The sequence below is a fragment of the Panthera tigris genome, chromosome B3, assembly GCF_018350195.1.
Source record: "Panthera tigris isolate Pti1 chromosome B3, P.tigris_Pti1_mat1.1, whole genome shotgun sequence".
Lineage (NCBI taxonomy): Eukaryota > Metazoa > Chordata > Mammalia > Carnivora > Felidae > Panthera > Panthera tigris.
The window spans coordinates 133176602-133199960 of record NC_056665.1 but is presented as its reverse complement, the minus strand read 5'-3'; the positions used below and the strand labels follow the sequence as shown (position 1 = coordinate 133199960).

Below are 23359 nucleotides of genomic sequence, written 5' to 3'. Positions count from 1 at the left end.
GACAGAAACCTGGCCTTTGGTAGGAGTAAAGGGGTCCAGAGGGATGTGTGGCCCAGAATGGGGTGGGTGGTGACACAGGAGTGGCCGGTGGGCAGGGTACTCTCGAGGACTCAGTAAGGAATTTTGACTTATTATTACAAACAATAAGGAATCATTGTAGTTTCTTGAGCTGGGAATGAAAATGATTTTTAGAGATCTACAGTTTCTTAGAGCCGGGCAACTCAGGGGACCGGAAGACCACCAGGGCGGTATCTGGGCTCATGTTGGGGCCTTCGCAAGGATAGTACTAATGGGCTCTGGGCCCAGGGGAGCCAATCTTCAGAAAGGCATAAGTAGAATTTAGGAATGGGATAGCCGAGGGGCCGAGAGAGAAGGATCGAAGCTTAGCTCTCAGAAGGTCTGGACAGAGGGTGAAGCCATTGGTGGTAACAAAAATAGGGAAGAAATAGTTGGTGATTACGAAGTGAGTTGGTGAAATCCTAACCCATAAATAGCAGGACTGAGAAGATCCGAGGACAGGGCATGAGCCAGATGCCCCCTTCTTTATGTGCCTGCAGTTCAGGCTCTGCGAAGCTTACGAGATTTATTCACCATCACATGATGAGGATCATTGTGGAAGGTTATTTGTAGACGCTTGTATCAACTGAGTCACACCTCTTGTGTAATTTTGTAAATAAATCAAGATTCCCTTTTAATGAATTTTTGAAGCTTTGCAAATGAATTGGTTTTGTTTTAAAAAGCTCTTAATAAACAGCTTGGTTTGAAAATCGCTCTTGAGACACCTGGGTGGCTCAGTCGGTTAAGCATCTGACTCTTGATTTCAGCTCAGGTCATGATCCCACAGTTTGTGGTTGAATTCCTCATCAGGCTCTGTGCTGTCAGTGAGGAGCCTGCCTGGGATTCTCTCTCTCCCTTTCTTGCTGCCTCTCCTTCCCTCTCTCAAAATAAATAAATAAACTTTTTTAAAAAGTCGCCTTAAGAAAATCCTTGTGTTCTCAATAAAATTAGCCACCTTGATGCTTTTTTTAAAAATTTTTTTAATGTTTATTTAGTTTGGAGAGAGAAACAGAGAGAGTATGAGTGGGGGAGGGGGCAGAGAGAGAGAGAGAGAGAGAGAGAGGGAGACCCAGAATCCTTAGCAGTCTCCAGGCTCTGAGCTGTCAGCACAGAGCCTGACGCGGGGCTCAAATTTGTGAACCGTAAGACCATGACATAAGCCGAAGTCGGATGCTCAACCGACTGAGCCACCCAGGTGCCCCAACCACTCTGATGCTTTTAACCTGATCACAGATGGTCCTGTTTGGTGTGCCTGCATCTGCCTTCAGTATACAAAGCCATATATTGAGCTGGGAGTTCTGGAATCCTTGGTCTGCACCACGGCTTCCCCTGGACCAAGCCTTTGGACACCCCTTTCTGGGATGAGCACCATAGCATCCGGGTCTAGGCCAGGCCACGGTGTTTGGTTTCCGGTGGTGACTCTGGCTTGAGCCGTGTTGTTTTCTCCCTTTGTCTCCCTGCCGTAGACTACTGTTTTCCAAAGTGAAGGTGGAGTCACTGTGCCGGGGCCCGGACGAGGCGCTCCTCACCTGTAAGCACATGTTGCAAATATGGAAATCCTGCTACAACCTAACCAACCCCAGGTAAGAGGCCAGCAGCGCCTGCTTTGTGTGGTGTTTGCATGGGTCCCCGCCCCACAGTGCCGCCGCCGATGGGCATTTAGCGGATGGTAGCAATGGAGCCGCACACACTCCATTCTTAAGGGGATTTTCTTCCAGTGGCCGATGAGGCCCCCACACTGTGGGTTTCTTTTGCGGCTGCTGCCACGATGCCCCTCTAGGGCCCGGTTCATGGGCGACCTCTATCTGATTCCTCTCAACCAGCCATTCAGTTAACTTCTTTGACAAGTCTTACCATCTTTCGGGTAATTTGTGGATAGACTCATCAACTGTATACTCCAGATGGGGCTCCTATGGTAATATCTAAAAGGCCTCCGTAGACAATAGGCTGCGTCCTTCTAAAGAGAGTAGAAATCACTGTATCACTGTTGGCAGGATAAAGCATGATTTTCAAACAGTTCAAATCATGGCTCAAATACAAAACAAGGACCTATCGAGATTTTATTTACCTCATTAACGAGGGAACCAGTAAGATGTTAAGACTGGTTCAGAGAAGAATTCAAAAAATAGATAACACTAAAATGAATTTGCAAAAGATAGATATGCTAAAATGAACTTGCAAGGACATGCAAAGACAGGATCCTATAGAACAATGAAATATATGGTTGGGGGTCATCTTTTTTGCAGGGTAGAAATCAGTCGTATCTCATCTGCCCGCAGAGGCAGATAACCTGCGGAAGGTTCACTAGTCAACCCCCAGCTCACCGCTGTAAGACACCCAGTAACCTGTTGTGCCCTTTTTCAAGTCTTGAACAGTTTTTCCCGGTGTGTGTCCTGCCTTATGAAGGATGTCATTTAATGAAAAGGGACCTAATAATTCAAGTGAACTCAGACAACTGCTCAGGCACACTCGAAACATTTTTCAAGCTCATAGCAAGATGTACGGACAGCCCACACTAGGCTCTTAAAAGTCAGGAGCCTAAATATGTTCAACTCACATCGTAAATGTGTCATAAATGTGTCACTAGCCCAGCACAGTCCCCCAGGAGGCAATAGGCCACTGGCCTAGAGCGCTGGTGGGATGGGCGCTAAGGAGGGCACAGAGTACAGGTGGGGTTCCGTGTGGGATTTTGTTTTACAAAAGTTTCCGCAGTTAAAAAACTATATTCAAAATCAGGGCCCTCTTAGGGGATGGATGTTTGTGACCTGACATTCGACAGACTTGTGACCACAGGCCTGGGGGCAGTGCAGCTGGACGGGAGGAAGCTCACCCTGAACAGCCAGCCTGCCGTCCAGTTCCACGCCCAGCGGGCGGCCAGGCGACCCTTGCATCACTGGAGTCGCAACAATTAGACAGGAGTCCCCTTCACATAGCCGGTGGCACATGACTGCTCATGCCCCATCTTCCTCTCGGTGAAAAGATAATCGTGAAACTGGCCTCTTCCCTTTTGCGGATATGTTCTGAAAATAAAGATCATTTTAATTAATTCTCCTTTTCTGAGTCTGTCAGCAGAAATAGAAAATGCCCATCTTATGTTCCCGAAAAGCCCCCCGCTCCTGGCTTACCAGAAGCAGCAGGATTTGGGGTAGAGTCTTTGCCACAAGCCCAGCTAACAGGAGACGCTCCCCAAGCTGGTTGCTTCCGTGCTGGAGCATTCCTTTGCCTGTACCCCCTTTAGAAATGAGAAAATACACCCATCAGCCTTCACATTGCCAATTTTCCCTCCGTTCTCCACACCTCTCCCACCTCCCCACATTTCCTCCCACTTAGCAACCAAGAATATTGAATGTGAGGAGAAAAAAATAGCAGAATTGGAAAGCTTTTTAAAAATACTTAACCAAATGCCTGGGCTGTGTGTCCATACTTCCTCCGTTTCCTGAAGGATCTTTCGGGGCCGGAGCAGGGAGGGACCCTGGCTCCAGACGCAGAGTCTGGGTGGGGGGTGGGGGGTGGGGGTGGAGGAGGACCCATCAGTTGGCGGAGCTCTCGCTCCTGCTACTCAGAGAGCCTTGAGGGAGGGGGGACGGGTGGCAATCGAGCAGCCCCTTATTAAGGAGCTTCCTGATTGTTTTTTTAACTTTATTTATTTTCTTTGGGATATAAATAAATGTTTCTCCTGTAGGCCTTACCATTGTGCAAATTTAGACATCCTCCCCAGTGTGGTCAGGCAAGACTTGACCCTGGCAATAGAATAAAGCATAAAGAGGAGAGCGCTGTGTCTCGACAAGGGATCACATACTTCCTAGTTCTCCAGATAAGGGCAGCTCTGGGTCCAAGAGCCTTGAGTCTATGATCAGGTCACACAGGGTTTCAGAAGAGGGTAGAATTGCATGAACCAATGCACGAGAAGCATCCCTGCTTTAAAAAAAAAAAAAAAAAAAAAACGAAAATGAAAACAGCAGAAAGCATCTTGGGAAGTGGCTGCTTTGTACCGAGAGAAGGTCCACACTGACTTCCTGACTCAAGGCGCCCTTATTTCTGAGTGTGCTCAACCTGCCAGGGTTTCCCGCTGTCCCCCACCCCCTCCCAGCTCCATCCCGGGGCTGACACAGGCCTCCAGAGCCCGGGAGGCGGTGAGGCACAGAGGATGGTATGAGCAGTAGTGGGCCACACGGAGACTCAACGTGGCTTTCGTATTCTTTGCAACTCGCTCCGTCTTTATTTTTGCTCGAAGGAAAATCACACCGAGCTAGTGGCTGAACTGAGCCTCAGACAGCTTGCAAAGAGCGCTCCACCCGCAGTCTGAGAATGCATCTCTTGCTGTGAGCAGCACAGGGGGGAGGCGTTCTCTCCAGTGTACATGTGGCAAGGTGTGTGTCATCTCAGGAGCCTGGGTTTATTCGCTGGGTGTGCAGTTTTATGTGCATTTAGGAGAGAAACCCGTTTCCTGTTTCGTCTCCTCTCTCCCAGTAAAGTAGCAAGCCCCTTTGGTTCTTGCACATTTTGACTCTGCCACTGGGAACAGTGTGGCTTGTGAGCAGAGCACCCCACCCCCCAGAAGGCCCCAGCAGCCTCCTCGAACTGAATGACCCTTCCCTGGGCCATGGCTGTGCTGGGCCATCCACTTGTGCCTTGCCTTCAGTCCGCACGTTAGCCCTGCAGAATCACTACTGTTCTCTCCGCTTTATAGAAAATAAACAAGTCTGAATAATTTGCCTCCATTTTCCCAATCAGACAAGCAGTAGAGCTATGATTCCAGCCCCAGTCTAACACCAAAGCTTCCTCCATCAACCTGCGTCAGCAACCAACTTCTTTTCCTTTATTTTTATTTTATTTAAAAAAAATTTTGTTCAATGTTTACTTTGTTTTGAGAGAGACAGAGCATGAGCTGGGGAGGGGCAGAGAGAGGGTGCTTGCATGAGAGAGGGTACGTATGGGCGGGGCGGGGGAAGGCAGAGAGAGAGAGGGAGACAGAGAATCCCAAGCAGGCCATGTGCTGTCAGCACAGAGACCGATGCAGGGCTCGATCTCACGAACCATGAGATCATGGCCTGAGCCGAAATCAAGAGCTGGACGCTTAACAGACTGAGCCACCCAGGTGCCCCTGTTTTTATTTTTTTATTGTTAACCCCTTCTTTCTCCCTCTTGCCGCTACCACTGGGACCATCTCCATCATATAGCCATGTAATTGGAAGAAAATGTTTTCTTCCTCAGTCCTAGTCCTTACTAACAAACAGCACTTAACGTTTTTATCTAAAAGAAAAGACACTTTCTTTACTCTAACTTCATTTGGGAATTGGAACCCCCTTCCCTGCTAATTGTCACCAGCATTTTGGTGAAGCTTTTCTGTTTACAAAGCGGGCTCTCATTTCATCTTCAGAGCAGCCCCATGAAACGGGCAAATGTCATGTTCTCTCATACCCATTTTACTGATGAGAATTGAGGGTCAGGGATATTGGGAGCTTACCTTGATTCCTATTACCCAGTTGTAAGAGGCCTGGAGGACACCAGGCATCTCCTCTCCCACCTGCCCCTCTCTGGTGTCCTGTCCCAGGCCCCTCTCTTACACCCGGCACTTATGTGTGCCACGTGCTAGTTCAGAAGCTGGCGAGAGGCTGGGTGGCAACAAGAACTCCCGGGCTCTGACTCCTAGCCCGCTGCCAGCTTGCCTCTTGCGTCTGGCCACCTCTGCGTACCACGGAAGGTAGAGAGGATTTCCAAGAGAAGCTTCCAATCTCTGGTATAACTTTAACCGTCACTACGGTGCACTCTAAATGTTCAGTCTGAGCGGGGAACAGAAGTTACCCACACCTGTGCATCTGCCTACATGGAGATCTGTAGCTTACGTACCATGGATCTGGGGCTCCTGCCACTGTCCTCTCCCTAAACTGTCTCCTAGCACCACTGACCAGGAATGGTTTTGCTTCCCTTCCTGCTTGCCTCCTTGAGAGGTGCTCCTGGCAGCCTAAAGCACCGGGCTCTACTAACTGGGTAGTAAGGTGGCAGAGGGTGGTCCATGGGAGGGGCCCAAGCAGGCCCCAGAGGGAGAGAGGAAGTCTTTTGTAAGAGACACTGGCCAGAGAAAGTCAAAAAAACTCAAGGGTTGGCCAGGGCCTCCCTTTGCCCCTTCCTCCACATTCCAGATGTCATCGCAAAGGCAAATCTTGATGGGTTAAGACTCCGTACCCTCTAAAGATAGAACTAACCATTGCTTAAAGCAACCAGCCAAATTCTCAGTCCCAGCATTCAGGGTGGAAACAAAACCATCTCCATTTTGAAGAGTGAATTGTTGCTTATATACTGTTTTCAAAAGGAACTATGGAACATGCACTATGGGTTGTAACTATGGGCTGGTGGAGGGGAAGTCGATCCTGTGTCATTACCAGTGGGTAAGGCTCACAAGTCACGATTTGGGTTTTGGTTGCGGTTTCTAACATTGAGAGCAGGAGGCCCTTAAATCAGCTTTCCCACCCTTATCATTGCACCAGAACGCAAGGAATAAGTGGTCCTCAGAAATTAGCCAGCCATATTAACCTCAGCTGCATGTATGGGTATGTATATTGATAACGATGCACGGAGTATACCCAAAAGTTACAAATCTTCTGAACGCTGTGACCACATCACCTCAGTTCAGCCTTGCAAAGCTGTATGTAGGAAGACAACCCTTATCTTCATCTGACAGGGAAAGTAGACCCCAAGTGACCTACTTGTTAGGGACAGATAGAAAGTAAGAAGCCAGATGACCCCCCCACCCCCACCCCCACCCCCACCCCCACCCCCACCCCCTGGCTGGCTCCCAGGACCCAGCAGCACATGTTGACAGCCAACCTTGGGCTCTGAAACTTGGTAAGATGGGAAGCCCGGAGGGTTAGGGCCAAAACAAACACTTCTGATCCATTTCCTCAGATTGGGTCCACCAAAATGCCAGGCGAATCCTTCCTTTGCAATGCCAACACCTTATTGTGTGGCCTGGAATCCCCCAGGAGATTGAAAAAAAAAAAAAATCACTATATGTTGAGATAACATCTTCTGGAAAGCTCCTAAGTGAGGAGCCATTGCAATATTCAGACAACTCTTTGTAATATCTTTGTCATATTTATATTAAAATATATACATGAACAGACCAATGTTGGAACTGTTCAGTCGGTAATGTGATTAATGCACATTTGCATGTACTTTTGTGCTGTCTTCTGCTCAGAGACATTTATTATTTCTCAATTGCGGAAATAATGAATAGAGTGGTTTCCAAAAAACGCGTATCCAATGATGTAATAAGTATAGGCTGACAAATAGTCTGTACTGAGGCAAGTTTCCATCTGTTTCCTGTGGATTTCTCTAACTACATCACTGGACGTGGAAATTGCAGCCTGAGAACCATATTAAGTTTCATACCAAATCTTGTTTGTATCACTTTTAGCAACAGCTGCACGCAGGAAGGAAATCGTGTCCCTTTATTATAGAATTTGAACTTCTTAACAACAACAACAAAATACCACTCCTAGAGCCCCCAGATTGACAAAACAAAATAGATGCAAAGAAAAGCATTATAGATAGACTCAAACCTCAAGAGATAGATGGGCTGCTTTTTGGAGCTTCTTTGATGGAATCTCATGATAGAGGAAAAAAGGAAGAATGTAACTGTTTTTGCTTACAAGCTTCTTAGAACGAAAGAAAACAAGAGTCTGTATGAGCTCCGGTCCCCTACCTGTGTTTCATTCCACCCGGGCCTGCTGTGGTCTCCCAAGCGACTTGCCAACCAATGGTGCCAAGCCCGTTCTGTGGGAGCAAGGTGGGGAGGGAGGGGTGGTGCAGCTGGCCTGTGTGACCTCACAGTCCCTTTCCCTCCTCTGTTAAGTAGGGACACAAACCAGGCCATGGCTGTGGTTGCCCTTGGAAAGGAAAAGCAGGGGCCAGGGGTTCTCAGATCTAGCTACACATCAGAGCCATCTGGGGAGCTTGGAAAAATGTTGACTGCCCCAGAAATGCTGATGGATTTGGTCTGGAGAGGGACCTAGGGTTCAGAGTCTTCTAGAAATGCCCCAGGCAGGTGACTTCCCTGGGCAGTGAGGGCTTAGGTGTAGACCGTTGATTAGTAAAGCAGTTCGAGGACGGTGTGTGTTTACGGGCTTGAGGAGGTGCAAGACATTCAACACAGAATGCCAATCCAGTGGGTTCCCCATTCTAAGGTGGTTCGAGAACCTGCCTTCAAGGTTTCTTTCTTGTATCTTATAATGACACAAAAAGGGCGAAAATTAGCAAGGGTCTGTGGGTGTGGTTTACGTGTGTTTGTGACAGTGAACATGGAAAGTAATCCCAGCCCAGGCCTTGCCGCAAGCGGGATGCCTAGTCGTCAACGGAGAGAGTGTTAAAGAGCATCGAAAACGCACAAAAGGGGTGTTACTGCACTTCAGGGTCAGTGGTGGTTAAGTCTGTGTCTTTCCCCTGCCCCCCTTCAAATGACTGACCTCTGCAGCTGTGTTTTGCAGTGATTCTGGACGTGGGAGCAGCCTCTTAGATAGAACCATTGCTGACAGACGACAGCTTAACACAATTACTTTGCCAGACTTCAGCGATCCCGAGACAGGTGAGAATAACAGACCAGAGGGGACGAAACGGTGTCCACGAGAACGTGGGGCCTGGCCCCGAGTGGCGTGGGGTGGAGACTGCCAGGGACTGGGCTTGGAAACGCTGCTCACGCAACTAGGTTAAACTCAATCGAGGCGCATTTTCTCCAGCGTCTCTTCAAGTGTGTGTTCACAGTGGGGGTTGCGATAGTGCCTGCCCGGCAGAGCTCTTTGAAATCTTTTCTATTTTTCCCCTTGTTCTCAGAGCCCAAAATTCAAAACTAAAATTAGATCGTTCCCATCCCCGTGAAGCTTCCCCTCTGCTTTTCTGTCTGCCTCTCTCTCTCTCTCTCTTTAGGTTTCAGACCTTGCTGAAATCGGTTTTGATTTTTAATCAGTTGCACATAGGAACATCCTCCCCACCCCCACCCTGGGCCAAAAGGCCCTTTAGGGACGCAGGTGGGTTCCGAGCTTCTGATGCCCCTGTCCCCACGTGAAGGCCTGCTGCACTCACTGCCTCTGAGCAAATAGGTACACCTCGTCATTTGCGCTTCCACATCTGCCGGGTAAGGAGGAGCAAATATGCCTCTGTCATTTCCAAACCTCCAAACAAGTAATGTTAACAGTTACACCAACCATCCAGGGGCAGTTTGGAGGATGTAAAGAAATTCCCTCTGCTTTGAGCCTCAGAGACCATTTCACAGCATCATTGGAAAGCCGACTCTGCTTCCTCTCCCCCTGCCCCGCAGAGGCAGTCTGTGTAAGGCTTTAATCCCCGTCTGGGTATGCCTGCTCTTTTATGGGCTGGCTTCATGGAAGGAGCCTCCCAGTCCTTCTCCTGACCAAGCCTTTCCAGAGAAAGCCAGGGAGCAGCCCTGAGGTCTGCACAGCCATCTCCTGGAAGATCCGGCCCCTGGCAGGATGGAAGAAATACCACCTCTCGGAGCCAGATGTGCTACCCGCCCAGGCCCATGCCCATGCCCATGCTAACAGCTGCCTGCAAACAGCATTCCTGTGCTAGGCTCCCTTTTACCAAATTGGCAGTCTTCAGAAGTCTGCCCCCAGGGCCCCAGGGTTCCTAGGTCAAAGGAGTGTTGGGTATTGGATGCAGCATGAATTGCAAATCAATGCGGTTTAACACTGGCAGCCTGTGCTCAAAATGCAGACGACCAAGCCACAGAGAAACTCCCCCTCCCCGACCCTGCAGTGGCCTGACCGCCTCCCTCCCCTTGACCAGCAGTCCTTGGAGGGGGGCCTCTGGCTTTGAGTAGCACAGAAGTGCTCCTAGAGACACTGTGTAAGCCCTCGTTGCTGGAAAGGCTGTCCAGACTGGCCGCTGCAAGGTGAGGCTGGGACACGGTGGGAGGAGGGGAAGCTCACGGCCGCACCTGCAGCAATTTGGCGGATTCAGAACAGCTGCTGCGGCTGCCCAGGGCTTCCTCCCCCGTCACCCCTCCTCACCACCCTGGGAGAACAGTCCTACTGAATGCAGACCCCCTCTCCTTCCAGCTGGCCTGGACCTTAATTTCCCCTGAAGTCCCAAGGCTCGAATGCCACATCGCATTAAATACAGAGAGTGGCAGAAAATAAGAGAGACCCTGCTGTTATTTGGTCTCCCCTTTGCCCCGTGGGGCATTCTCCCTAGAGACCTCAAGAATCTCCCTCTTCAGGTTTGAGCCTTCTCAGGTGCCATAGCGTCCAGGAGGGGTGTGTCTGTGGCACAGGCAGGGGCTCCTGCATCTGCTCCGTCACTCACTCCGGGGGTCCCAGGCGGTCCCAGGCGGTTAGAGTCTGGATTGCTTGCACAGGTGCCCCGCCCCCAGCAGGAGAGAAGCACAGCCTCCCAGGCCTGGCCACTGACCATTTTACTGTTGTTGTTGTAGTATCCCTGCAAGATGATTCTTGCAGGAATCCCTACAAGACTTCATTCCCCAGCCCTGCCCCCAGAGCCCCACACTCTTGGTTTACACAGCACCAATTACTTACCCAGGAGGCCAGGGAATCAGAAGAATGGAAGGCCACCTCAGGAGGCCTTGCCAGTTGCCCCCTGGTTGTAAATGAGGGTAGTACATTCTGAAATGACAGTTGAAAGCAAAGAGACGAAATTTAGGGAGGCTCGCCTAAAAATGGGAAGTGTGCCTCCATCTTGGTTACTAGAGCCCAGTTTTCTGTAGTTCAGCTTGGGGGGTGGGGGAGCAGTCAGAGGGCCAACCCATTCTCATTCATACACCTGTGTGGATGGCCTAACTTGTGAACAACGCACAGATTTTAGGTTTTGATTCGGAAGGTGCCCTAGAGAAGTTTTTACTCCCGTCCCCGCACCCCCGTCTTGTTTTTCCGTAAAGGCAACCATTTTTATTGACTTTTTGGTTTGCCCTTCCAGTGTGTTTGCATTCAAATATTCAGAGATATCATTTCCATGTCCCCCCACACGACAAATAGCGGAATAGGGTGTATATGTGCTGTTCAGTCCCTGGCTCAGTTCACTTCACGGCATGTCCTAAAGACCCCTCCGTATCCATCCGCACAGAATGTCCACATTCTTTACAACAACGTAGCATTCCATGGCACACACACTTCGCACTCTGGACTTAACCCGTCCGGCGGGGATCTCGGCCATCTTCCTCCTTCCCTTTGCCACAGTCTTCAGTGCACGTGAGGGAGGAGGCTGGCTAATTTTGAGTATCCACTGCAGCTCTGCTCATTTCGGAAAGCAACTGGGCTTAGAGAAAAAGAGAAAAGGAACTTACCCGAGGTAGAAATGCTCCTGAATCAAAACAAAGTATCTGAGAGAACCCAGCCCTGCAGGTGACATCTTGCTAACAGCATTGGTCCATGCAACACCTGCTCTTCTCTTCTTTCCCCAACTTCCTCATTTAAAGGGCACAGGCATGTGACACTAGCAAAGCCACAGCGTTGGCATCGGCAACGATGCGGCCAGAGCCATGGCGAACTTCCACCGCCATGACCCCGTCCGTTCTCAGTCAGCCAACGTGCAGATAGGCCCTCTTGGGTTACTTGTTTGGGTGTTGCAGAACAAAAACGTATCTCCTTTTAAAAAATTTTTTTTCTATTGTGGAAGATCTTCAAACATACCCAAAATAGAGATACTAATATAATGAATCCCCACGTACCTACCACCAGCTTTCAGCAATTAGTATTCCTTTTGCATCCACCTCTCCTGTCCCACACTTAGATCTTATAGAGTATTTTAAGGCACATCTCAGACATCATATTTTGTGTCCTAAAATTTCAGTGTACACGTCAAATAGATAAGAACTCTTAAAAAATGTAAGTCCAATGCTATTATTATACATCTGGGTCATTATAAGGTGCAGGCTCAGCATTATTGATATTGGAAGTGGTTAATTAACTAGGTATGGTTTTTTACCTCCGAAATTGTCCACATGAACATCTATGGAATAACATCAGGGGAACTCTTGTCTGGAAGCTTTGGATTGGCCAAGTCCACTGTGGCTAAGAAAGTGGGCATTGGGTTCATTAAATGGATGTGACAAATTGAAAAACCCCCCTAAACAACATGTTTTCCCTTTCAGTGTCACCTCTGGTCCCCCTTCCCCCACCTCTGATAGGTCCCAGCCATGGAAAAAGAGGAATCAAATAGAGTGACAGTCTTAACGTTGAAGCTATGAATCATTGTCTTTTCTTAGGAATAAGTTGGTAGTTCCTTAAATAGAGGATGAAAAAAAAATTTTTTTTTCTTCCTTTGCCTTCAAAACAGGATGTGGAGTAAGGAGATTTATCTTTAATCATTGGTAGATATCACTGGACACCTGTCCAAAGCAAAGTCATTCTTTTAACTTGAAAGTTTGGGCCATTGTGTCTGGGAAAGGTGGTCTCCCTCTTACTTGTGTATGTCTCCAGCTGTGAGACCTGAAGGCGACAATAACAGCTTCCTTTTCAAAGTGCCCCAGCCTGTGCACCGAACCACAGACCAACTTAGAAAGCTTAGCACTCTGTTGTCATGATGCTGGGACTAAGACATATCATCATACCTCAGTATCTCTACCTAGGAAAACCTAACCTTTCAGGTAAACTTTATATAAGGGCTTCTCCTAAAAAACAAGTCCAGGAATAACCAAGGTCTACTGCACCTTTCCAAATGAAAAGCGGTTTCCTCTAGAATGTTCTGGATATTGTAGGTTAGAGATGGTCATTGGATCATGCTGCTGAGTCTGTGCCCAGGTAAATCTGAGTTATTTTTATTCTGTGGTGTTGTTGCAGAACAATTAAATAACCAGTGGGGAAAAAAAACAACAAATTTGTTTTCTTCGAAAAGCACTTGTATGCTATTGTCCAGTACAGGAATGATTGTCTATTACATGACCTCATTTTCTTTGCAGCTTATGTGAGTATATGAAAAGCTAGTTTATTTTTTCCTTTGTGTTTCTAAAGCTTTTTTTGCCTTTATCCTTTTTTTTTCTCTTTCACTTTTTTAGTGTCAGATTCCTCCTCCTCCTCCTCTTCTCTTTCAAGAACCGAATCTCCTCTCCACCTGTTTGTATCTCCTCATCTTCATTCTCCTCCCAAACCTGACACCTTTGTGTGGCCCCCTGCAGCTCATTCATTCAATGACCCAGGTCCCCGCCAGGAGCCCTCTCTGTGTAAACATGCTTTATGGTTTTTCCTTTCTTGTTAGACCTGCTTCATTTGCCTGGTGTTTCATTTTCTGATAATCTTCCTAACTGATAAGCTGAATAGGAAACTCCCATCAAATTTATCTGAGGGGAAAATCTTGCTAATTTAAAAAATCCAAGAGCTGTTTGGGGCAGAAAGAGACATTGGTGCCCAAGTTCCAACCTCCTCTTTGAAAAGGAAAGGAAACCTGTTTTGAGCAGAATAAACAGAAGCTTTTGTAGACAATTACGTCCTGTCCTTGGTTACTTGTATGCTTTCCTGGAGTTAATGTTAATGCATAAAAACGCTATTTTTAAAAAAGGCAAATTAGAACATTTTGCCAATAACTTATTTATGTGTATTTCTGATTTTCTATTTAGAAATTAATTCGACAAGCATACAGTGATCAAGGTGATATCCTAAAGATAATGGTCGTATGCCCTTTAAGTTTGTGGTTCTCAAACTTTACTTACTGTCCATCAAAAGCACACGAAGAGCTTGAAGAACCACAGATCCCCTGAACCCCATCCCTATAGCTTAGGACTCAGTAGGCCTGAGCTGGAGCCCAGGCACCTGGATTTACAGAATACCCACTTGGGATTCCAAAGCCAGTGGGTCACCACATCTTGGGAAGCAACGGTATAAATTGTTTTCCATTGGCTAGGAAGGAAAATGTAGGGTTTGGGTGAAAACCCATGAAACCATGTAGGGAAATTGGATGGTATTTTAATCTGATCTTGCTTTTAAATAATACAGAAATTTGAAAGTCTCTTTTACAGTGTTTGGGGACCTGTCCATTAAAAAGAGAGAGAGAGATTCCTGTACTAAAATGAAACCCTGGTCGGTAAGGTCCTTAGATGGGACCCAACTGTGGGTCTCCCCCCAGGAGGTACAGCCTTGCTTCCTTTCACTTATTTATTTAACATCCACTTTGCCCAAAGCACTGCCAGAAAATTTAATCTCTGTATCCATAATTTAGAAGGGCTCATCTTTGTCCCAGATGCTCAGTTATATGCAGAACAAAAGCCCCTGAGGGGAGGCGCTGTCAGAGAGAACTGCTTCCTCTAATGTGCTCATCGTTTGGATGGTAAAGCTGCTGTGTTAAATTCACACATGCACAAAGCCGGGGCAGAAATGAGGCTATCATCTAAAATAAAATCATCCAAACCAGGAAACACTCTGGCTCTACTTATCTGTGTAGTAAGTGTGCTCAACTTTGCTTTCGTGGCAATCCCAGCTTTATGAAACGCAAGATGAAGATAATGTTTATAAACTGCTTATGTTGTTTTTAACCCACTTCTTAAAATAGACATTGTCTCTTAATACAATGCCTCCAGGCAATTGCCACCTTCAGTTTTTTCCAGAAAAGCTGTTTTTTTCACATTGACTGTTGCCCAGTTTTTTGGTCTTAAAATGGGATCTTACCATTCTAGAATAGCATGATACATTCCCACTGGCCCGTCCTCTCCTGTTATACGGCAAACCCACCTCTGTCAACACCATCCCGAGGATCCCTGTGTTCCTTTAGACTTTATAAGGTTGAAGTCCTGACTCTTCAGTGAAGCACTAGATATCAGATGAATTAGTGAATTTTTAGGGCGATGAGCCCCCCACTGGGCTTTCTGCTGAATGTGCTGTATTCCACGAAGGACTCAACTGTTTATTCTTTGTGAAACCCCGAGCCATCTTCCCATCCTTAGAGAGTGCCTAGCCAGTAACCAGGTGTTTTACACCAAGACCGATGTGCCCAAGAATCTTTCTCCCCCATAGATACAACATTTCCTTAGAGAAGGGGAAAACATACCACACATTACTGATAAATGTAAAATTTCTTGATTAAAACTGTAATGAATTTGAATCCCAGCTCCTTTCGTTAGGAGGGATAGCCAAGGCCCCAAGTTCTACGAATGTCTCTCCCCAATCCTTTGACTTCATAGGAGCAAAAACTAGCCGAGGTCTACAAAGTATTGGAATCATGATTAGGGTTAGTGGTGGAAAGATCTGAAAAGTGCTTGTCTGATTATTTTTCCCTTCCCTTTGGAATTTCCTGCCCTGGAAACAAAACACATTACATGAATCGGTCAGCTTTCATGTGCTGGGTGAACATTTCAATGTAGAGGGGAATGCCCAGTTGGCCTTTCTTTGGTTTAAAAAAAAAAAAACATTGTTAGTGGAAAAACATGTGTCACTCTTGAGTTGAAATCTAATTCGACACAGCCAGACTTAACAGTTGGAAGGTTATTAGAACTCTATTTGCTTTTTTAGCCTTAATTTTGATTTTTCAAATGTTTTGTTTCTTGGTTTTAATTTTTGATTTGGTTTGTTGTTCCAAGGCAACTCTCCAGAAGTATACTTTCATGGTTTCCCCTCCCTTTTTTCAGTTAGTAAGTAGCTTACCAATCTATTAACCTCTCTGAGGGTCTCCAGAATCACGCTTCCCTCCACCACGGAACGTGTGTTGTCGTTGTCGACCGCTGGGAATGCTGAGATGACATGGACGCAAAGCTGCCACGTGCTTGCCCACTCCGCCCGCCCCCCTCCCCCAGTTCCCATCTCTCCCAAGATTCTAATGCATTCCGCTGCAGCTTGGGCTTAAGCAATGAGGAGGCAGCACTTCTCTGGGAGGGACCACAGAAGGAGGCAGTGTGGGAAAGATGCCCTAGTAAGGGCATGCAGTGGAGTGGTCAGCAGCCCCAGTGGCCTGATTGGAAGTGTGAGGCACTCAGCCTCCCCAGTGTGGGTCGTCTGTGAATTTTAGGTAGAGGGAACCAGTTGAATCTGGAAATTTTTTTTCCAGTTCAACCATTATTGCTACATAGGAAAGCAGTCCTAATCATGAATTTTCCTAAAATAAGCTAAACAGATGCCATAAAACTTAACCTACACCTACCAAAATTTAAAGGAGACTAAGCGGTTCCCTGGGTGTAGGACTCATACTTTAGGTGGTATCCTTTTAAGGCAGGAGTGAAGTTTCACATCTTTCAGAGGATGTTTCCGAGACTTCTGATTCTCTCTGGGCAAATATTTTTGGGAAATACTGCATCTCCCTCTTAGGGACTGACAGTTCACATTAGCGTATTAAAGGCTCTGAGAAGTCCTGCAGTTTAAAAAAAGTTCGAGCTAATTTCCTGAGCTAATTTCATCATTTTTCCCACCCTGTAGAATCAGCATTCCAGGCACTGCATTCTGGGAGATGCTCACGTATATGGTGATCCGATGCATTTGAATGATCTGAGCCTTTACTGCTTATAGTAAATATACCCCTCAGGGAGTTGATTTCCCCTCTGAAATCCAGCTCAGCTTAGATGTGACTTTATTTCTGGCTTCTAAAAGTGTCAATACAAATAAGACATTTTTTAAAATAAATACAAGTCCATAATAGAAGAGATATGTTTGGTGTTGTCATCACATTAGGGTTCTTCATGGGGAAAAAAAAAAAGGTTTTACCGCCAAGGTTCTTTCGATATCAGGCTCCTCGGATACATTAAAAAGATTTGATTTTCAGAAAGTCAGGTTACCTTAAAATCTTCAGGCAGCCCATATTAGTGACAGTGAGGCTCGATACATTTGTACAAGGGACTTAACTATCTTCTGTGGGAACCATTCCAGCTCTCTCCAAAGTCAGGAAACCTAGGTTCAAGGGCCACTTCTGTGGAAGAACCCAGGGAACTCATTTAATCAGAGTCCACCTTAGTTTCCCCATCTGTAGGGATGTCAGCTTACTAATTCTTCTGTTCACACATGCCTTTATGGTATGCCAGGAGCCCCTCCTGATCTCAAGCTTCCGGTCAGGTACCTGCTCCCGAGGGGCAGGGAGGTGGCCACCAGGTGGGAAGAGCCCGACTGGGACACAACTGTCCAAGGCTCTCTCCACGCTGCTCACCACTCCTTAGACCCGGGGACCCCAGGCAGCCCCCTTCTTGAGTGCCCTTGCAGTCCTTATCTTGGAGGAGAATGTGTGTCGACATTTTATTTGCCTCTCCAAGAACATGCTCAAATCAAGAATGCCAACTTGGGTTCTTGGCTCAGTTTTTCCTATCACTGATTCTGGTCAAGCTGCTGCCCCTTTTAGGAACCTGTAACTCGGAGAAGAGAATAAGCAGATTAATGATAAACAAACCCCTGGAATGAAATAAGGTTGAAAAACAAACTCAAGGTCATTGTTTTTTCCCCTTTTCTTATGGCTAGCATTTTATTATTGACCTTGCATTTTCTGACAGTTAAAAATGTATCTCGTGATCAGGAAATGACCAGTCTGTTGGGTGTCTATTTCACCCTCTGCTCCTGCTTAACAGAATAAAGTCGGGTTTTTTTTTAATCTATATTTGAACAAGTTACTCTTAGTGATGACTCCACTGCTTTTGAGGGGTGGCAGTTAAAAAACTCCAGCCCTGATGAGTCAAGTATGAACCTCTTCTTGCTCTTTTAATGAAATTACAGTTAATTCTCCCCAATTAGTTCTGTGGTGTCTTTCTCTAAACAAGATTGAATAGAATCTTAGGAGTTTGACAAGTCAGTAACAAATGGCACTCGGATAGAAGTTAAGGAGTGTGGGTCCAATCATTAGACCCTCACCCAAAACCGGGAAGGCTTTTCCCATAAGCTGCGTTCAAAGACAAACACAGCCTTCCCCAGACACTCGAGTGCAAAGACACAGCCTCATGAATATGCAACGGGGAGGGTTTCCGATGGCGATGAAAGCATCTGCCTGGTGTCGTCCTCCAGAAGGTACTGTCTCCAGCCCAGAGCCATGGCTCGGCTCACTGACAGCTGGCATCTTCCTGCATGCTTGTGAACGGCTTCCCTCCATGCTTCCCGTGTGACCTCCTGGCCCTGCCAGCACCCACCAGCAGCATGCTGGGTCACCCCCGCATGCCCACTGGTGACCGCATCCCCCAGTCTCTCCCTGCCTTAGTGGGATCCTTCCCTAAAGCTTTCCCTGGAAAGAACTTTCCCCCTTCAGGAGAAGACACATCCTGTCAGGTTTCAGCTGTGCTTGATATTCTGTTAAAGTCACTTGGAAATTGTGATCTCGTCTTGAGACCGTGGGTTTGGCTGTCCTGATTTATTTGGCTGTCTTAATCTCTTTCCCACTCTGTGAAAAAGGGAAGTATCTCCTAGAATGGGCACCAGAGTTCTTGATCGGAGGAACCCACAAGCAGGAGGCCTGGTTGTCATGGGAATTGGGTAGGGCCGGCGGTTGCCTGTAGAGCACTCGAGCCCCACGCCCCTGTCACCCCAGCAGACATGCTACAAAGAGGGGAGCTGAGAAGGACACGTCGCACAGCACAGCGAGGAACCCACCCCCAGCCCCAAGTCAGCCTCCTTAGAGAAGCAAGACCACCTCCAGCAGAAATCGGGGCCGGGGGTGGGGTGGGGGGAGCCAAAATGTTTAACGTTAAAAAAAAAAAAAGGTACAGAGATAAATAATGTTGATGTGAGAGTGGGTTCTCCTCCCCCTCCAAAAAATAAGAGACAGTCATCACTGGCTACGGAGGGGCTGTCTCCTTCCACCCCGAGGACATCCTGGGTCTCAGAGCACAGGTGGCAGGTGTGAGGTCACCAGCTGCCAGCAGTCTGCAGCGTCGGACTGATTTACTTTCAAGCCCTATCTCGAGAAACAGACGTTGTTTTCCTGTTAAAAGTGAAAAATTGTAAGCAAAGCTCTCTGGCAGGAATGCTTAGTCATTCAGGGTTGCTATTTAGTATTCGGGGTCTTCAAGAAGGTATAACTGCTTCCATTTCCTTCTTACTGGAATTGTTTTCGGGGGGGGGGGGCACAGCTTCTCAGAAACTGGAAGCTGGACGAAATCTACTGACAGATAATATTGCATCATTTCATAACCGAGGGGAAATCAGTAGAGGGGTTCATCGGCCGTGGAGGATTTCTGCGTGCCCACTACTGGAGTGGCTCTGTTTCTTTTCAGAAAAACTGTGGGGAGGCCAGGTATCTGCCACTGTAGCGTTAGGGAGAATGTGGGTGACCAGCAGAGAGAGGGGACCTGGGGCACAGCCACATGCCCCATCACTCTCTCCATATTCATACACGTGAGGCATCTGAGTTGATTCTGGGGCCGCGAAGCAGAGAGCAGCCCGGATCCCAAGCAAACACACGCGAGCTGTGTCTACTGACTCTCCGATAAGCGAGTTTCGTTGCACGCAGTGTAACACCTGTCCCTTGTTCCTGGACTTTGATGCTTGCCTAGTCACTAGGGGGGCAGGGTTCCTTCTCAGACCCAGTTTATCTGCTACACGCTGAGAAGATAGGAGGGGAGAGGGAGGGGCACACCCTTCAGACCATAGCCGCTTACCTAATGCCACCAGAACAGTCAGAAGGACAGCTGGAATATAAATATAGGCCATGCATTCAGTGACCACGCTTGTGAAAATAACGCCTCATTGAACATAACCAAGCCACGTCATTCGTCGTGCCTTTTGCTTAACAAAACGGTTGCCTTCGAGATCCCTTTGAACGGTCAGATGGGGTTCGCATACAGCTGCCACGTTGGAGGGCTGTGTGATGTCGACCACAGGTGTAGCGTGCTTTGGAAAAAGGATTTTCGTAAAGGCTGCAGCTGCACAAGCAACTTGAGCTGGCTGTTCCCAGTGTCCCGTCTGTGGCAGCGTTTCTCAACAGGGTTTTCAGCACATGATAGCAGCATGGGTCAGCAGAGGGGTTCAGAGCTTGGACTCACGGCTTCCTGAGGTCAGTGGCCTCGGTCCTGAGTCCTCTCAGCCGTGGGGAGATGCCTGTCCACTTCAGTTCCCCGGGGCCACTCTGTTGCCGTCCCCTCCCCCCATCCCCACACACAGGGTGGTCCAAGGAGAACCCCGATGACAACCCGGGATGTAGGGATCAGAACAGTTCATCAGGGGACACTTTGCCTTCGTAAGAGGTGCCCAAGATCACATTTTCTTTGGGGGCATCTTGGTGGCAGGGAAGAGAGAGCAGTTGGCTTGAGAAAATACAGATCTCAGCTCCAGGGCATCTGATCCCCACCCCCCACCCCCTCTGGACCATTTGGACGATTAGGTCACAGAACCTGGACCAGGTTTTAGGGCACATTCTCACCTGCCTGTGTCAGCTCTCGGTTCAGTTAGGTTTTGCGGTGGCTTTTCAGGGCCTCGTGCCCTGTGGCTGGGGGACTGGGTGGAGCACCACAGCTGCTCAGCTTGCAAGGTTAGGACAGTGATAAGCACGTCTCGAATTCCTGTGCTAAATAAGAGATGTACAGCAGCCGGCCTCCCTGGCTTACCTGTGGAACCTGATTATATGGGAGCTGATTCCTCCAGAGTCTTGGATTTCAAATTAGAACTGTCTTCCATTCCTTCCTCCGTCTGATTCCTTTTTTAAGCCTCAATTTGTCCATTTCTCTGAGGGTAATAATCCCTTCCACCCCCACGTATGCTGTGGGAATACATTTACTTTGGTGAGAAGGAGAGTGGTTGCTTTAAAAAAAGGTGTTGGTTAGAACTAGCATTTCTAGTTGTGTACCTACATAAATCCAACTCTATTTTGATATCGTATCTATTTTGGCACTTACCATTTTAGTCCCATGAGACAGTAAGATACAGGCTGTTTTGGTTATTTTCTTTAATCAGATACATCCATTCTGATTCATAATCGTGTTTATTTATTTTTTTCCTCCAAATTCTAATCCAATGGAGGAATCTGATTGATGGTGTTATTGCCAGGAATAGTGGGTGTTAACTATTAGATAATGTTGCCATTGTTACCAGTCACCTATTATTAGTACATATCTGAAGGCTCTAATATCCATCCCTGGTTTAGGACGTGAAGGGTCTCTGCCCTTGTGAAGCAGGTGTTAAAAGGGACTGACTGGGAAGGGAAAAAAAAAATATTTCTGAGAAACCTCCGTTACCCTCCATATTTAAATGGCTTGGTTATATTAGAGATGTGAGAAAGTCACGGAGTGAGGTGACTTTAATCTAAGTATGCACCACACTCGTGTGCAGTCCGGGTGCTTGGAGGCGATGACAGCCATGCTGAGAAAACCCTTTGAGACCGTGAAGGTTCTGGCCTCGGAGCCACTGTTAGTCAAGGAGACTAGAGGACACAGACGTGCTTTTCCAAAAGAGGGAACCACTGTCTTCCAGATTTCAGACAGTGACGTGCCTGTTGACAGTAGTCATTCATTCATTTTTTCGTTCCACAGGCCTTTACCAGGTATCTCTCACGGGCTTGGCGTCGTTAGCCCCTGAGAGCACCTAAATGCACGCTTCCTATCTTCCAGAACCACAGTCTAAGAGGGGAGACAGTTACATTAACTTGAACATGAAACGGTGTGGTCTGCTCAGTGATAGCCACACCCCTAGGGAGCTATAGGAGCACCGAGGACCCAAGGCACCAAGGCCTAGCTTCTTACAGGGGAGGGGCAGGGGGAAGAAACGGAAGGCTCACAGCAGCCTTCCTGGAGGAGGTGGCTCCAGAGCTGGATTTAGAGGCTAGAGGCTAGATTTGGAGTTAGATTACTGTTTAAGCCCTAGCTTTGCCACCCACTGGCCGTATGACTTGGGATAAGTTCATAACCTCATGAAATCTCAATTTTGTCCCCTAAACCGTGCAGATAACATTGTTAGCAGCCCCACAGAACTGTTTAAAGGTTAAATGAAATAATCTATGTAAAGTGCTAGTTGGGAGTGCCTGAAGCCTGCTACACCATGTTCACTAAAACTCATCATCACTACCGTCATCATTTGCCAGAACTTATCCACAGTGAAGCATACTATTATGTGAATAATTAGCTACTTTGGTCCTATATAGATATCACAAAGAGAAGGAACTTTAACAGTAGCTCTGATTAATTTGTTTGCAGACCAAATGAAACAGTGAATCCAAAGAGCAAAATTAGCCCCTCCAAAAGTCACAGGTCCCTTGTAGCAAGGGAACCATAGAACCTACTAGAAAATGTGTAGAATTTTTCTTCAGTAGTAGTTTATTGTTGTATTTTGTAACGAATGAATGACCAAACATTTGAAGCGCTTCTCAGTTTTGGTTTCCAGTGTGGTAAATATAGAGAGATATATAACCCCTATAAGTACAATCTCTTGAGGGGTTCTCAATAACTCTGCAGAGTCTATAAAAGGATCCTGAGACCAAGAGAATTGAGAACCAATGTTCTTTAAAGAACAAGATCTTCCTGGAACTCTGTTCTCCAGAGTCTTGGGCCGCAGGGAAAACTCACGCTCGCTGCCTGGCGTGTGCGGAATATGCTTTTAGGCTTCTTTTGACCAAACATTAATGACATCTGCTTTTCTGTCTCTCCAGGTCGGTGGGTCTCAGTCTTAGCTGCACGGTGGAATTACCTGGGTGATTAACAATAGGCCTAGCCCCATCCCTAGAGTTAGTGACTCAGTTGGTGTGGGGGGTGGTTTAAAAATCCATGACATCATGGGTTTTGAAACATACCCCCCCCCCCCCGCCAAGTAATTCTGATGTGAAGCCAAGGTTGAGAACCACTGTTCAAGGCAGTCAATGAGAAGGCAAGCCACTGTGGTGACGTCAGACTATAGCAATGGCAACCTTGTTTATTTAACTGACAGCTGCTCCTGAAACTCTCAGGAAAACTATATGAAATCTTTGTTCTCAAAGTTAAAATATTTATTTTCCATTAAAAAAAAAAAGTTCAAAACGAGACCAAAAAAATCAACAGCAGTGTAATCACTTTGCTGTTTAGATTTTGTTTTTCTGTTTTTGTTATTTCTAAGTAGTCAGACACACTTTGTCTACCCAAGAGTCAGTTCTTAGCTGAACTTCATTAGGTCTTCCGGATGGTAATGGCATCGATTGATGTCTTCTAACTCGGCCTCCGGTTCCTCCTCCTGTGTGGCTGCATTCACTCTGCAGGACTCACTTCCTTCCCGGGACAGAGGGCATGGGGGGTGGCGGGGGTGGGGGGGGCTCTCCTCTTGCTCGTCCTCGTGGGTGCCCTGTGTGGATTATCCACAGAAGGTGAATTCCTGGCCTGGTTTCTGTCCACCTCCCATAAGCCACCTCCACCAAATCCCTGCTGAAGGATTTGAGTGTATTTAGAGGTATCTGTGTTTCCTTCATGTTGGAACAGTCAAAACGCAAAACG

The 23359-nt window shown here is 47.2% G+C and overlaps 1 protein-coding gene and 1 long non-coding RNA gene across 15 annotated transcripts in view; one reads left to right on the top strand and one right to left on the bottom strand.

Annotated features, from left to right (window-relative positions):
• TTC7B (tetratricopeptide repeat domain 7B) overlaps positions 1 to 23359 on the top strand; it is a 253786-nt gene that overhangs the window by 180788 nt on the left and 49639 nt on the right. For 10 of the 11 annotated variants that reach the window (XM_042990364.1, XM_042990367.1, XM_042990370.1 and 7 more), the window contains 2 exons: positions 1524 to 1640; positions 8544 to 8641. In XM_042990364.1, coding sequence (XP_042846298.1) covers positions 1524 to 1640; positions 8544 to 8641 — 215 coding nt within the window. Of the gene's footprint in view, positions 1 to 1523; positions 1641 to 8543; positions 8642 to 13081; positions 13247 to 15592; positions 15644 to 23359 lie in introns of all 11 variants that reach the window. The other variant, XM_042990375.1, reaches the window with a different exon arrangement.
• Positions 1280 to 7868, bottom strand: LOC102950538. Of its 4 annotated transcripts, none has more exons than XR_006219055.1 (7): positions 7763 to 7868; positions 3747 to 3975; positions 3456 to 3548; positions 3183 to 3289; positions 2888 to 3077; positions 1912 to 2014; positions 1280 to 1586 (listed from the first exon to the last, which is right to left on the bottom strand). It is a non-coding gene; the product is annotated as an uncharacterized LOC102950538 (long non-coding RNA). The 4 variants fall into 4 exon arrangements; XR_006219054.1 differs by having other exon boundaries at positions 3747 to 3972; XR_006219056.1 differs by having other exon boundaries at positions 3747 to 3797; positions 7763 to 7867.